The 16,960-nt window shown below is 37.3% G+C and overlaps 1 protein-coding gene across 5 annotated transcripts in view; it reads left to right on the top strand.

The window, feature by feature from the left end:
* Positions 1–4,255, top strand: part of LOC118814539 (mediator of RNA polymerase II transcription subunit 13-like) — a 142,327-nt gene extending 138,072 nt beyond the window's left edge. For all 5 annotated transcript variants that reach the window (XM_036580181.1, XM_036580180.1, XM_036580178.1 and 2 more), the window contains exons 30-31: positions 1,685–1,797; positions 2,114–4,255. In XM_036580181.1, the coding sequence (XP_036436074.1) occupies positions 1,685–1,797; positions 2,114–2,246 (246 nt within the window). In that variant the 3' untranslated portion in view covers positions 2,247–4,255. The remainder of the gene's footprint in view (positions 1–1,684; positions 1,798–2,113) is intronic.
* Positions 4,256–16,960: the final 12,705 nt, after the last annotated feature.

Here is a 16,960-nt window from a genome sequence, read left to right as displayed (position 1 = left end):
TTAAAAGTTTACATAATTCTCTATAGGGCAGGGGTTTCCAATTTTACCCGCAAAAGGCTGGCGTGGCTAAAGGTTTTCATTCCAACCAATCAGGATCACACATGATCAGTTGTTTGGAGACTAACACCAACACCAAGAGAATCAGGTGTTCTCCTGCTTGTTGGGAATGAAAGCCTGCAGCCACACCAGCCCTTTTGTGGGTAAGATTGGACATTCCTGTTTTGGGGAACAAAAAATTGGTTCTTCTATGGTATCACTCAAAGAACCCTTTGGCGTTTTTGTTTGTTTTTAAGATAACATGGTTGAAAAGATGGCACCGTCTTTAACTTGATGGTCATGACCAGAGATGGGGACTCAAGTTGCTTGTTCAGACTTAAGTCACACTCTTGTGTATGCTGGCTGACTCGTGACTCAACCCTTAAATGACTCAATTGACTCGCGTCAACAAAATCAACAAAACTAATTAAATTAGGACAGCCAACCTTTATAAAACCTTACTGCAGTTCCACTCTTTTGCAGCTTTTAGCATTGTCATGGTTGGTATTGCTTCAATTGCTTTTATTACAGAAAACTCTTTAGTCTGATGGACAGAACAAAGTTCCACCTGCAGCAAATGAGGCAAAACAACTTAAAACTGTTAGTCAGGATATAGTTTGGATAGCAAGTATGCTATGCTAGTGGTAGCTGAAGTTGTCAGCTAATCTGGTTGAAGTTTCAAAACTAACCAAAGTTTTGCTGGGTTCGTTATTTTGCTAGCTAGCTTACATGCTCTTTAAACTAAACACTACAATGCTTGAAAGACCAGCCAGCATATGTTGTGTTTTAAATGCTGATGTGCTGATCAGCAGCAATGGAAGCTGTTACACTGATCACCAGCGCAAATAGCATACATTGTGTTTTGGATGCTGGTCTGCAGCAAATCATGCAGGGTGACCAGCAAACCAGCACCAAACCAGCGTAAACCAGTTTATGAATTCTATGCTGGTCTAAGCTGTTTTTTTTCAGCAGGGTAAACAACCATTTCAAGTTGTTTTCCTTTAAACACTGCACCCATTTCAGTTCTGTCCTTCAAACTGAAGATTTTTTTCTATAATTAAAGGCTGACATTTTCAGTAAAGAAGTACTTTTGTAGGCTCAAAGAGGAGGCAGTGTACATACAGCACTTGTTTGTTGGGGGAGGTAGGGCTGTATACAGGAGCATTGGGCTTGGGATGTGAAAATAGAATCAAACAATGGTTACAAGTACAATGTACAATGCGATAAAAGTACAATGTGATAAAAAAACTCTTCTTTAAGCACATATTCAGTATTTTACATCTTCTGTCTGTTGTTTCTCAATTGCAATGCAAGACAGATTGCTGTTTCTAGGTTTCGTCTTTGTTTTGTGTACATTCGACACTTCCCCATGTATGCTCACCTGTGCATGTTTTACAGATACAGAGGTATAAATCTGCGTTTACTATGTATTTCGCCTGTGGTGTGTTGTGAAATATATGTACTGTTAAAAATGAAGGTGCTACAAAGGGTTCTTTGGAGAGATAATGTAGAAAAACTGCTTTTGTTTCCCCAGAGAACCTTCCAATCGATGGAGCTTTAAAGAACCGCTTTTGTGAGTGAACTGCAGTGTGGTGTTTTATTGCTGTAGAATGTGACTGAAGATTTTCTGTGTGTTTTGTTCTTCCAGGCCTCTCTACACCACCATATCTCCATTGCTCAGACAGATGAGTTGGTCTCCAGCAAGACTTCTCAGAGGAGCCCACATCCACTGGACTCCAAAACCACTTCAGATGTGCTCAGGTTAGCAGCATCCGCCATGTGCTCCAGCCTCCACGATACAAATCGGTCTATTACTGATCCCTATAGCTGGAGACGCTTTACATTTCTGTGCTGTTGTCATTACTTTTATTTATCTGAGCCAAACCAATCTATAATCTATGTATACCAGTATATAATCAGAGCTCAATAGAACATATATATATATATATATATATATATATATATATATATATATATATACAGAATTGGCAGGCAAAAGTGAAATACAGTTTCTAAGAGGATCTCTTTGTGGAAGTGTTTGGCTGTTTAACACTAACAGTGGGGTTTTTCTGTGCAGGTTTGTGCTGGAGCAATACAATGCACTCTCCTGGCTAACATGCAACCCTGCCACCCAAGACCGCCGCTCCTGCCTTCCTGTGCACTTGGTCATCCTCATCCAGATGTACAACGCCATCCTGAATATCTTATAGGACTAGTGGAGAGAGGCCTGTCAGCTGAAACAGGTGCTCTGTACTCTCGCCTTCTCAAATGTAGCTTTCCGTCAGCCACAGCCACTAGGGTCGAAGGGGGAAATGTCTCCAGCACTGCCTTTTTGGACTGACCTTTTGGATGTCCATCCATGGCTTTTGGCTCAAGTGATGGTTAAACAAAAACAGCTTGTACTCTCCATGGAAGACGGTGATCGTTTTGTTGGAACTTGTGTTTGCATTCGACCATCTCTGAAACAAGCCTAGTACAATCACTACCCTTTAACTCTCAGCCATATGGTAGGTTCATATGCCATGTGGTCCAACCTGGAGAAATGGATGGAAACGTGGAGTCCTGCACTTTTGGATCAACATTTGCATTTCAAATGGCAGCCATAGTTTTGAATTCTCTTTTTAGCTGACCTGCTCCAAGATTTGAATGGATTCCCCTCAAAGGAGGGTAACAGCTGTGCAACATGTAATAACACTATGATGAAAGAACTTTAGCCATGACCTCAGAACGCCTCTGGTTGCTATCAGCAGTCTTGCTGTTCTGTGCACGTCCCTACACAAGTGTGGCGTACATTGATTCATTGATAAACTGGTGTACCATTGAGTCAGTTGAGATGCTTCTAATACGGCCACAGCAGTTGTTCTGAAGACTCGCCAAACGTCACACAGTCACTTACACTATGGCCTAATCCGATATGCAAAGCCTGAAGCCGAGCAGTTCAGAGACTCCAAACTGCCCACGATGCATTTGAGCCCCGAAAGTGTAAACAACACATGCGTGGGCTGATTTTACTCCACAACGTCATTTTTTTACATGTTTGTAATGTATTGTACAGAACTCCTCTGAGTGTCGCTCTCAGCTTGTAGAAGAAAGAAGGCGAAGAACTTCTTCCACTGACGGCGACTCAGTCAATAATGGCACTTTCAACTCCCTCAGCTTTCTTTTTTTTGTTTTGTTTTTTTTGAGGGGTCAATTTTATGGTTGTAGATAAACTTGCCAACTAATATTTGACAATGAAATCGAAACAATGAAAAGTGTATTTGTTCATAGTGTAAAGCTGACTTTGCAGAGAGCTATTTTTATTAATGAAAGCAAAAAATTGCAAAAATATGCATCAAGGCCTTTTTTTCCAAATTCAAATTGAAAGCCTTGAGATCAGAAATGTTAACTCTAATTTTAAAGATAATAATTGTAACAGAAAATGTTGAAATGCCATATTTATATATTATATATATCCCATTGTATAATTACATATATATCATATCTCTTTCTAGCCACCACAGATGGGGAATATTGTGGTAGGGGTTTACACAAACAAACAAAAAAATCTTTTAAGAGTACAGTATAAAAGTTTATGAATGCATTAAGTTGCATATTTCCTTTTTTTAATTTACATTTTGGTCTTCTTGCCTTTTAATTTAATGAGCTAAGTTAATAACTAAACAATGCAGAAAAGATATATTTATGAAGTGTTCTCTTTTACTGCAAAATAAACTTGAAATAGGCAATAGATTTAATTCAGTGTATTTGAGCGTAAAGCATATTGTATATTTAACTAATATGCATTATTTGCAAGCCAGTTTTTTTAAAAGATGTCAAAAGTTTAAACCATCTGAAAGGCCTGTTGCTCATTCATGGTCACTAAAATTTGCCCTGTAATTTGTATACTCCCTTGCATGTTTGTATATACACTTTTCAGCAGTGTTTTTTCAGATTTCTGAAAGCTGTACATTTCATGCCAGTTTGATTTCTTCTATTCAACATGACTCCTATGATGTTTTTTTTCTTTCCTTTTTTTTTGGAAATATTAATATACAGTATACCCACCTCATTCAAATACAGCCAAGGGTGAATTGCCAAGACATATGTATACTAAGGACAAATACTTTGGGGCAGGTTTGTTACACCTACCATCATTTTGAATATCAAACAGATCTGTCTCTGGGAAGAGATCTGTGTCTTTTACACTTTTTTTAAGTAAATTATTCAAATCTGAAAACTGAATGGCTCAAGTCCTGTTTTTTTCTATGAACATGGCCACGTTTCTGTGTAATACTGCTCTTTCATCTTAAATCAGTCAACACATTCAGGTCTATCTACATTTACGGCCAATCCATCATATCTTCCTTGAAGGTAAACAAGTCTTTAGGTGAATTCAGACAGTATGGTGCTGTTATTCAACTTATCCTCAACAGTTGACTGAGCTGAATGGGGGAGTTTGCTCCATTGCTTTCTTTGATGTTTACTTTTTTGTTGCAACAGCTGCCTTGAGTATATGCTGCTATCAATCAATCAATCCAGGGAAACCAAACCCAGCCACTTCCTTTGACCGATGCAGTTTTGTTATCAGTAGTCTGGCAGCTCTCCATGTGCCACAGGCTGTGTGAAGACCTTTACTGAAGTGAAGAACGCTCTATGCAAAGCAGAGGATGATGTATTAAAGTGTTAATACTGCTTGTAAATACAGCTTAAGGATAAGTTCCCAATTATGCAGTCATACTGACATTTAAAGGACTAGCTTATGTAAAAATGCCAGTGATTGGATTCTAGTGACAAAGAGTTAGTTTGGTCGTAAACTCTTGAGCGAATAGTCTATCAAGAACAAGAAATCTGTGTTTGGAAAGGGCAAGGGAAAAAAAAACAATATTGAATGCCCGTGCACTGCATTAAAAACCAACTTCTGTAAAGACTCTGGAATTCGTGTGGCAGGTTATGAAGGATCTGTTCGAAAACAAGTACCATGGATCAGGGGCCCAATCACTGCGGTACCATAATCCAAGTGCATTGTACAAAAGATCATGGATTTGAATAAGTTGAAATGAATAGAAATGCCCAGCAGTAGTGAAAACACTTGGTAAAGTCAGTGCACTACATTATCGGTTATAATTAGCGGCACTAATTACAATATCTGATTGTTAATCAGTTTTCCTTTTCAACAGCAGGTATATATACCATCCCATATATATATATATATATATATATATATATATATATATATATAGATAGATAGATAGATAGATAGATATCATCCTTATTAATCTAACCCTCTAAATATCTCCATGACTCTTGCTAGATTTTTTCATCTGTCTGATCCTAATTAAATTTAAACACCACAGCATCACTGCTGGAATGAGAACAGTATAATATATATATATATATCCAGCCAACAGTGTCCTATGAACAGCATCCTGTGGCCACTGATGAAGGACTAAAAGATGATTAACACAAACTGTGTAGCAACAGATGAGCTACCGTCTCTGACTTCACATCTACAAAGTGCACCAACAAGGTAGGAGTGTCTAATAAAGTGGACAGTGAGTGGACACCATTCAAAAACTCCAGCAGGCCTGCTGTATCTGATCCACTTGTACCAGCACAACACACACTGACACACCACCACCACATCAGTGTCACTGCAGTGCTGAGAATGATACACCACCCAAATAATACCTGCTCTGTGGGCGTCCTAACCATTAAAAAACAAGGTAAAAGAGAATGCAGGTAAAAAAATATGCAGAGAAACAGATGGACTACAGTCTGTAGAAATATAAAGTGCACTTCTATGGTAAGTGGAGTTGATAAAATGGATAATGAGTGTAGACACAGGAGGTGTTCCCAATACTTTTTGTTTTTGTTTTATGTTATAATTTCATGTTTTATTTCCCCTAAATAAATAAACAAATAAACAACAATTGTGTATTAAAATGTACAGAGACATGTTCTCTGCATAGGATGTGTTAACTTTCACTTTGACAGTCAACAAAATATGTTATTTGACTGGGGCACCCAAACTTTTGCACACAACTGTAAATTTCATGCCTGAAAGAACAACAACAGCATGATCAGCAGTTGCATGTATAAAGGATTAGCTCATCTAAAAATGTCAGTGTGGCTAACAGTAACTTATTGCTGGAGGTGAAGAGTTAGCATGATCTTAGGCTGGCTAACATTCATTAGGAGAAGCCTTAGCATTTGAATGTGTGCTATCTCTTTAAAGTCAACATGGACATGATATTACTGTTAGCATGATTTTTACTAGTTTTCAGTCATTATTAGAAGCCTTAGCATTTTATATATTTTTTAACACTACCAGCATGCAACATGGCTAATGTGTTTGCTTGTTGTTGGACCATTAGACACATGGGAAAATGGCAGCACGTGTCTCAGACTCATCAGATCAACCTTTCACGAAGCGTGTCCTCATCAACCCTGCAGCTCTTTTAAAAACAACGGCTTGATTTTGTCGGCCTGGCTGACAAGTGCTGTTTTTATTTAAACTGCAGGGAGCCTAACCAGATGACTCATATTGAGGGCCAAAATGGGCAGAGAATGTCCATTTCGAAGACCAGGGTCGAGTGAAAAGGGGGCCCACTCAACCCTGGCAATTCAATAACATGGGGCCTTGGTGCTAGCGCTGAAAAAAAAAGAAGAAGAAGAAGAAATCAGCCAAACAAACATAACAATGAGAAAGGCTCACAGAGTGCTGGCTGCAGTGGTCATTGTACGGAGGACTCTGAAGAGTCACTCTCAGGCTTGGGCACCAGTCTAATGGCAACCCATGGAGGGGTTGTCAGGGCTAATTGTGTTGCACATTACACACAGATGGCCTATTAAGCCATGGCCATTCACTTGTTACCTACCTCAGTATTCCTCTTTAGCCACCAAATGGCCTCTAAATTGGACAAAGGAATTCAAAGTGCATCTTACCAATGAATCTATACAGCCCTTCAAATGCCATTTCAAATGCATATGAGCTTGTAGGTAAAGTCCAGTTTTTACAGCAACATTAATATTTGCTGCGAAGTTTCAGCTGAAAACTCATTTTATGTTTTTTATGCTGGCTCTTTTCACTGGATACTAGTCATCCATTAAATATAATAATGAAAATACTGCTTGCAGTGATGATGCGAGGTAAGTAGATGCTATAGTGTCTGTTTACACTTTTACATTACTTTTCTTTTTCCATCATGAAGATTTCCAAAATCAGAAAATAAATTCCCATCCACCAAACATGTGACAGACATTAGCATTCATGCCCTCTAGCTTATGATTTTTCATTAATTTATGACACATGAATAAACTAATGAAGGGTATTTCAAGATAAAGAAGATCAAGAAGAACTTCCCAGCTAATACAAGTATACAATGGGATGAAACAATGTTCCTGCTTGGCCTCACTGCAACATACACAAAGATATGGCTAAAGATACACTATATGTCCAAAGGTGTCCAGATACCGCTTCTAATTGATGAATTGCACTTGCACAGCTTGTAGAATCTCCATAGAAAAGCAATTTCAGTAGAATAGGACATTTTGGAGTAACTCCACATGAAACGAAAGGATACCATGACCAATTCCAAGCGCTGGCTAGAGGTATATAAAGCCCCCCAGCACTGGCTGGTGGAACAGTGCAAAGCAGTCTATGGAATGATTGAAATCGCTCCTTCCTCTACCTCCAAGATGAACTGGAGTCTCATTTCGAGTGACACACCCCACCCCCTTGGTTACTGTTGCTGTATCTGACAAGCTATCAAATGTGCCTCGGCAACTATGACAGATTTAACCTGTGGATTTTCAGTGATATTTTAATCAATACCGTCTAGTCCACATCCTTTTTAGAAGGGAATAGTCAAAAAGGCCTCCAGTGTGCATTTGGAGAGTACATACACAACACTGTGATCTCTTGGATCTACAGGAAGCGAATTCCTTTTCCGCATTCCCATGTTCTTTCCTTTTCAGAACAAGTTAAACGTTTTTTCACTTTCATGAAAATGATGTGTAAACTATAGTAGCAGCAGCATAATACATGTGACTCGTAGCTAATTACAGATAGCCACACAGTAGCCAGGAACCTAATGAACAGTCTTTGAATGGATGTTGATATTCCAGAGCTTGTGGAAAGATACCCAAACTGGGTGTCAAAAATGTTCTTGGAGCAATAGAAGAACAACTTTTGGATCCTTAAAGAATATTTTATGAGATGGTTCTTCAAACAAAACAGTCCAAACTACTCAAATGAAAGGTTCTTTAGGGAACCAAAAGTGTTTAGTACAGCACCATTCCAAACAACCCTTTTTTGGCAGCTTTAATTTTAGGACTATATGATGAACACTGGTTGAACTGGACTGCAGGCCCTGGCCTGTCCATTCGGTCTCCTCTGGGCTGGATGTCTGTGTGGCATCTGTCACGGCTGCCTTCAGCCTCTACGCCAGACAAACAGCATGGTGGGTGGTGTGCGTGTATTAGAGTGAGAGAAGAAAATGAGAGGGAGGGAGACCCTACAGTCATACAGGGGTCAGGCTGTGCGGTAGGTCAGCCTTATTTCTAGCCGGCCTGTTGTGGGTTTATTAGGTGAGAAGTGCAAACACAGGCTCACAGGCTTTGCACACATACACACATGCAAACACTACAGAAAGCAATTCTGGTGGCTCTGTCACGCACTAGAGGCAAAACACAGTACAAAAAGTAAAAAAAAAAAAGTACAGTATAAGTTTTGTGGCCTGGAAGATAGATAAGGGCCAATTTAGAAGCACGTTTATAAGGTGCTGGGTGCTCACCATGGGCTCCTCAATAAGCTTGAATACTTTATTTGGGCACTCAGTAAAACTTTATAGATCTACAGACACAAGCAAGAGGATCTGAGTCAACACAAGAGAATTTTGCCTGTTTTCAAGAATCATTTTAGTTGACCCCCCCAAGCATCAACACTCAGCTGGTGTCGACAATAGCAAAAGCGTGGTCAAATACAATGTTAATTATTTCTGACTCATTGCTCAAGTGGAGAAATTCTGTAGACCAGTGATCAGCAACCCTTCTCCTGGAGATCTAAGCAGTGTCCAAAACCACTTACTACTACACTACACATACTACACTATTGAATGGACTTATATTGGTGGCGTACTATGTTTTGACGTACTATTTAGTATGGTAGTATGCAGTATTTGACGCAGCCCTGCCTTCCTGCAGGAGGCACCTCCCCTTTACCTGATACTAGAGTATCTGATCCAGCCAATTAGTGACTTGTGATGTTAATTAGTGGAAATGAGCTATATCAGGTTTGTAAGACTGCAGTAACTTAAACTTGGTGTTTTAACTTAAAATAGAAAGTACCCTGGCTGCCCTAAAATTTTGAGCTAACTGAACTGTAAGTTATTTCAGCAAAACCTACCTTGCATTCTGTTAACTGATGACCTTAAGATTTTAAGGTCGTTCAAACACAAATTTATTTTTATAGTGCAAAACTGCATAGTACAATACACACTACATTGCTGTATGTGCTACTACAGGTGGTTTACTATTTTGATATATTATTTTTTAAGGTAGTATGGGACCTTGGATGTAGCCTAAGACATTAAATAATTAATTCTATTTTACTATGGCTGTATTTTGTATAATACTGTATATTTACAGTACTTTACTAGCAACTAAGCTGTCAGTAACATACTGTAAAATGTATAGCTTTGTTTTGTTTTTTTTGTTTTTTTTACCGGTGAAGACAAACCCACCTTGTTTTTTAATCACACCTGGTTGCTAGCAAAGGTCAAACATAGAACAGAACAAAGTGGTCAGCCTGTGTTTACCCAGTAGTTGGCAGGTCAGGTTCAAAACATGACAAGTGATTCTGTTTCTGCTGCCATTTGCATAAATAGTTTTCGTTGCGGGGCTTGAATAGAGCACGAAAAGCCAAGGCTTCACTTCCTGTGGTGCTTGCGTCTAAGAGGGAGAACATCCTTCAGGCCAAATGAAAACTCCACCTAACACTTGAGCCAAGGTAAATACACTGAGATGAAAGCGGACTTCAAAGACAGCCATGCTGGCCACTCCAGTGCTTTATCACACCATGTGACATTAGGAACAAAATGTAAAAAATCAAAATATTGCTGCTTATAGTGTGAGAATGGCTTGTGTGGAGAAATAGGAATGACATCAACACATATATAGAACTCCTATTGACAAATATGCCAGCAAGATTCTGGTGCAATGAATTAATTGCTGAATGACTTGTGTTGTTGATGGTATAAAGAAAAGTTGTTGAAAGCATAAACAAATGTTTTAAAAATAACTGCTAGGCTTAATAATAAGAGCTTATTTTTAGTCAACGTAAGGTAGGGTACTTATATTTACATAGCCCATTTCTGCTGGGTACAAGGGAAAAATCATATATTCATATATATATATATATATATATATATATATATATATATATATATATATATATATATATATATATTACATATAAATATTTTGAGATATTACATGACAATTTTGAAAACAAGTCATTATTTTAAGATACTCATTTTTTTACTTATAGCTACCAGAAACAGAGAAAATACACACACACACACACACACACACACACACACACACACACACACACACACATATATATATTGTTCTCAAAATTGTCATGTAATATCTCAAAATAATGGCATACTATGTGAAAATAACTTATTTTCTCTAAATTACAACTCAGTATAATCAAAACAAGTCAAAATAATTACTTATTTTCTCAAATATTTGACTGTCAAAATTAATATCATATTATTCTGAAATAATAACATTTTATTGAAATTTATTGTCATCATTTCAACATAACACGTCATTATTTCAAGATACTATGTCAAAAAAGTCTTTATTTTGATTTAAATAAATTCAAAATGTCTACATGTTGCTGCCAGAAACAAAGAAAGGGAAAAAAATAAATATATATATTTTTTCTTCTCTACTTGGAGAAAGGCAGATGTAGGCTTCCATATACAACCCCACCTTAACATCTTTACAAGCAGTATATGTTCATAATTTAGAAACATTAAAATGCGTATGATATTGAACTTATTTGATTCAAATGTGTACATCATGAAATATATCACATCAATCCAAATTTGTCTACTAATTTTTGGCATTAACTATTTTGATGTAAAATATTTTGTTTGAATGAGGCCAATTCAATGCATCTCTTTTCCAATGTGCTGATTCCATGAGCATGTGGTGGATCCACAAACTTGATAAACTCTCACAAGCCTGATAAAGTTAAATTAAAGTTGGGTGTATTTCTGGTTGCTTGGTCAATGCTAAAGAAGAGTAAAAAACATTCTTTTATTATTTGATGAAGTAACCTATACTCTACTGTTTTTCAGATGATTGATAGACTGAAGATGATGGATCTGGATGGCACAAGTGTTTGTTTACCTTGAAATTAGTCCATAAATCAGGCTGAGCTGGATGGCTGTTGCTGTTTTTTCTGCCAGGTATTCCTGCAGCTCTCCACAAGGGTGAGTCATTGTTCCAAATATCAGAATGTGGAGAGAAGCTTCACTCCGGGTTAAACACTGGAACTAACAAATATATTCTTAAAAACAATGGTGTAAAAAGCTTTTTAGAATTATAGCATAAAAGAACCACTCTATATTCACTATATTATCAAATCTGTCAGTATTTAATTTGTCCACTCTTTATTTATGTGCCCTCTACTGGCACTTCCATCCCTCCTATCAACATTCAGATAAGCAACTACCCAAACACACTTCAGCTACCTCGCAAATTTCTTTCTCATGTGCATCTAAAATCGCTAAAGGAAATATTTCTGAGGATTATCTCAGATATAAGATAATCTACTTGCATAGAGAAGGAGAAAGTCAAAAGTCAAAGGAAAATCACTGAAAAAACAGGGGTGCAAGATCTGGTAGACCACCGACACTGTCACTATCAGACAAACAGTACTTTAAGTTTTCATCGTTGAAAAATAAGAGAAAATCAAGCTCCATTCTTGTTTCAGATCTTGACAAATCCACAGATGCTTCTGTACGAAGACAAAGCTACAAGGCTGACAGGATGTGTAGCTGCCAAGAAGGTGTTACTGAGAAAAGGGAATAGACAAAAAAGAAGATTTGCAATAGAACACCCGCACTGCACATCTTAGACGTGGAGTAAGGATTAACCTACTGATTAGTCTGAATTTAGAATTAGGATTAAATGGGATTTAGAAGCAGAAAATGCAACCAACTTCTAAGACTGAACTTTATATGTGTGTAATAATGTCCCTGTAGATTTCTTTGAATAAGTAAGCTGTAAAGGCAGAGAGTAGGAACACTAAATACTGAAAAATGTGATATTAGACTTCTGTGTGATTTTCTGTTAAATATATGAAAAAAAATGTATTCAATGGCTGTTTGGTGGGAAAGATTAATATAAAATAAATCAAGGGTGGTCTCTGACTTCTGCACAGTACTCTTCACGCTGTAAGAGTTAAACCATTGCAAAGTTATGCACACGGTTACATATGCATGCTGTAGGCACTTGTCATGCAACACACACACACACACACACACACACACACACACACACACAGAAATCAACATTCAAGTCAGCCTTGCCGTCACCTTTAAATCAAAGCCAGTTTAGCCCCTGCAGTCAGCATAGAAACACAGAAACATTAGAATGAAGCCTTTTCTTTACATTCCAGTGTCTCCATATACATTTCTAACTGCCAAAGCAGTTAGCCAAAAATATATTTCATCTGTGTAAAAATGTCTGATATTGAATACTGTGTGTTATGTTCATTACAAGTATTGTCACCTTATAGTAATACAACTGACATTTGCGTAACTCTCCCCAGTTACAATTGCCCTCATAAAGCATTTCATACTATCATTTCATATTTCCTCAAACTAAACACATGTATTTAGACAATGATTGCTGCCTGATGATTACACAGAGCTAGGTATGAATTAGGTACCATCATTCCCAGTAATGGGTTTCCTCTGGCTTTCTGCAGCTTTCCAAAGTAAACATTTTGTATGTTTCATTATTGGAAACAACTGGGCCTCTGAGCACCACACTAACTCGACATGAACCCACATACCAGCTACAATAATCATTAGGCATTTTTAACACTGCTTTTTTAAACAACGGCTCTGGTTCCAATTTAATCTCATTGTAAAAGCTTCACCAATGATTTCCTCCAAAAAATGTTCCTGGCTATGGCACGGACGAAAAAAGTGAACACATACAAAAACTCACTGTTCTAGATGGACGGGACAGGAGTTCCACACAAAACAAACAGCAAGGAAAAGTCATATTCATGCTCCTTCCTCCGGGACTAACAGAAAATGTGGATCACAGTGGGGAGGACACGTACTAGTCAAACGAATCCTCAGGACAGCCTGACAGACCTGCCATATCAACGCTAGAGATAAGACTCCCACACGCAGACACATACACGTCTGATTTTATACGATGTCATGACATGAGGCCATACATACATACATATATACATACATGTATCCGCACATGCATTACACATGTACACATATGTAAGTGATGATATGTAATAGTATGTATATATATATATATATATATATATATATATATATATATATATATATATATATATATATATGTGTGTGTGTGTGGGTGTGTGTGTAAGAACCTATGTAATAACATGTCCCTTTTGTATTACATATACATACTTACATATTACTTTTGGAGCAAAACCCTGTATCTCTATTTTTGTCTTACTATCTATTTTGCTTATTCATTTATTTTTCATTACTGCCTGTGAGAACAAAATTACTTGGGTAAAGACCCCTTTAATTTCCATTCAAAATGAAGGTTTTATACTGTCGTGTAAAGTTACCTTTTCGGATATATGAGGCTTTGTCATGACAGTGATGATATTAATAACACACAAAGGACGTGATGTTATTAATAATGTCCCATATACAATACTGTGAGAACATTAGAATTAAAAGGCCATTAATCTGGGCTGTAAGCATTTATTTGCTCAAACATTAATCTTACAATAAACACAAATAACATTAATGCAATAAGTTATCATTTTACATATGTCAATGTATTTGTTTACTTATTTCCAAACCTCTTCTCATGGCAGCCTCATTGTTATTGTCCTCATCACCCAATACCTGGTTTGGCTAATCACCTCTTTATTATGTGAAATTTGGTATGCTGCTGATGAAATTTAACAAATCTAAGTGATGGATCAACTAAGTGATGGAACAAATCTAAGTGATGGATCAAGGAGATATTCTGCTTATGAAATTGTAATTACTTTTTTGTTACTGGTTATTTGTTGTTTGCTTGTTACCATATTTATGTTTATTTGCATCTATTCTAATAATGTATGGTTTTTTTTACTGGCATAAACACACCTATTGCCAATATACATTGTATTAAACAATAGTACTGTATTACCGTATATATATATATATATATATATACATTGTTTACAACTATTTATACTTGTTTTTGCTTGTTAAAACTCCATACAACATAAGAATAGATGCAAATAAACATAAATACAGTAAAAAGTAACATGAAATTCTTATTTTCAGAAAAGCAGTTATCTAAAGATATTTTGTGAGCTAATTTTGAGTACATAGTTCCTACTTTTTCCTGGAAGTCTCCAGCCATCACATTTATTTGTTTAAGTCAATGACAAGCAAATCACCCAAATAATACCTGGCTTCCTCAAGAAGAGGTTTGGAAAGGTTTAAACAAACACATTAACATACATAAAATCACTACTTACTGTATTAATGTTATTTGTATTTATTGTTATATTGGTGTCAGGAACATTCAGTTGATCCTGATATTGTACAATAGCCCTATTTTCCTTCAAATTCAGGACAATTTTTTCCTGAAATGTATATCAAACAACACACACACACACACACACACACACACACACCCTCAGACTACACATATGCTCACACACACACACACACACACACACAGACACATACACACACACACACACACACACACACACAAATTGTAGTGGCCTCAGCTGTCACTGGGCAGCATACTCCAGTGGACGTAGCAAAAGAAAGAAAGTAAAAAAAAAAAAGAAAGAAAGAAAGAAAGAAAAAGAAAGAGGCTCTCTGGCTTGGTGGATTTGGACGCAGCTTGCCCCCCGACCTCTCAAGCAGCCGAGTGCAGACGCTGAGCGTTTTTACCCGCACATTATCGTGGTCTTCAAAGGCCGCCACCCCCTTCAACAGTGCCTATAATTTCGGTCATCAGTCACCATTTTTCGACCAACAGATGTTTCCCACTGTCAGTAGTCTGCTTAAAAAAAAAGAAAGAAAAAAAAGATGGACTCAGAGCCCTTAAACAGTCGCATATGGAAGTCTCTCGTCCTTACTGCATTTATTACAGTGGAAATATACAGCATGCTGAGCTCAACAGCTCACTGGAGGGACGCTGGAGCCTCTCTCAAATCCAAGATGGCAGCATTCACACTCACGTAGGCTCTGAGTGAAGGCCAGATTTGTGGAGATGCAGGTAAAGGCTGACTTGCTGGATTCAGTGCAGACGTCTGCTGATCGTGGTTTGTACATTCAAAGATGTAATTGATTTTCTAGCACAGTAAGCTCCTCAGCACTGAGTGTTTAGGCTGTTCATTTATTTTGGGTCTTCACTGAGCACTTTGTTTTGTACAACTACAGCTGTAGTAAGTGTTATTTTCTCTTTAGAAGGGCCATGGGAGCTTTTGCTTTCCCAAAGGAGCTGTAATCCAATTTCTGTCAGCTAACTTTCCCATCTTAATGATCTTAATCTTCTTTTTTTTTAAAGATATATTCTCATTTATATTTCATTCTCTCTCTCTCTCTCTCTCTCTCTCTCTCTCTCTCTCTTTCTCTATTTGTGTGTGTGTGTGCATGTGTGTGTGTGTGCGTGTGATGAGACAAACTGTGTGCTGAGTGAGATGTAGTATTTTCCACTGTCATTAATCGACAAAACCTTTTAGTCATTATATTATTTGTAATTATTTGTCAGCTCATTAGAAAAAGATTATTTTGTGAAACGTTGTGCAACACTATATGTATATTAGATGTTATTTATTTCTATATTTCCTTTCAGTTTCAAGAACTTTGAACTAACAGAACTAACAACTATATATGTATGTATGTATGTGTGTGAGTGTATGTATATATATTTGTTGGATGTTAAATACACATGGTAGTATGTGTTCCTCAATTGTTCTTCTGAGCAAATGAGTGCTTACTGCTCAATTAAATAACTGTCTGTACTGTACTTAGGTCTATCCAGCATGATGGTATCCAACATGAATGTGTCAACATAAATTATACATGTATAAATGAAGTCATGCATGGAAATATTTACATGTATATCATATATAGCCTCATATCTCGCTTAATATATATATATATATATATATATATATATATATATATATATATATATATATATATATATATATATATATATAATACACACCAGGAGCATATAAGTCTCCTCATTAAAACATTAGGCTACTGTGTGAATTGCAAATGAGAATGTCATCCACGGAGTTACAGAGGGACAGAACAGACGGCTGTGTCTTGGATAATTGTAAATGACAACTTTTCTAACGAATAACGATCTCGACAGGCAGGATATTCTGAGGTTTTATTCTTCATCTCCCTCAATCTCTCCGCTTAGACATTTCCTCTCTCTGCCGGAGAATGACACTCGGAGCGGTTCAGCTGCTCCAGAACGGCTCGGGTCATACAGGAGAAGCTGCACTTTGCTTTAACGGGCACGTATTGGACCGCTTTCCCACCATGCACTTCTGCTCTCGCTCATTTTAGCCAGAAATGACTGGACCAGACTGATGGAAAAAGGCTTTGAACTTGAGGAGTATTGGTGACAGTGAACTGTTCCTCTTTACTCCTGTTCATTA

The sequence above is a fragment of the Colossoma macropomum genome, unplaced genomic scaffold (genome assembly GCF_904425465.1).
Source record: "Colossoma macropomum unplaced genomic scaffold, Colossoma_macropomum, whole genome shotgun sequence".
NCBI lineage: Eukaryota > Metazoa > Chordata > Actinopteri > Characiformes > Serrasalmidae > Colossoma > Colossoma macropomum.
The sequence above is the reverse complement of the archived record's forward strand: the minus strand, read 5'-3'. Positions and strand labels throughout refer to the sequence as shown.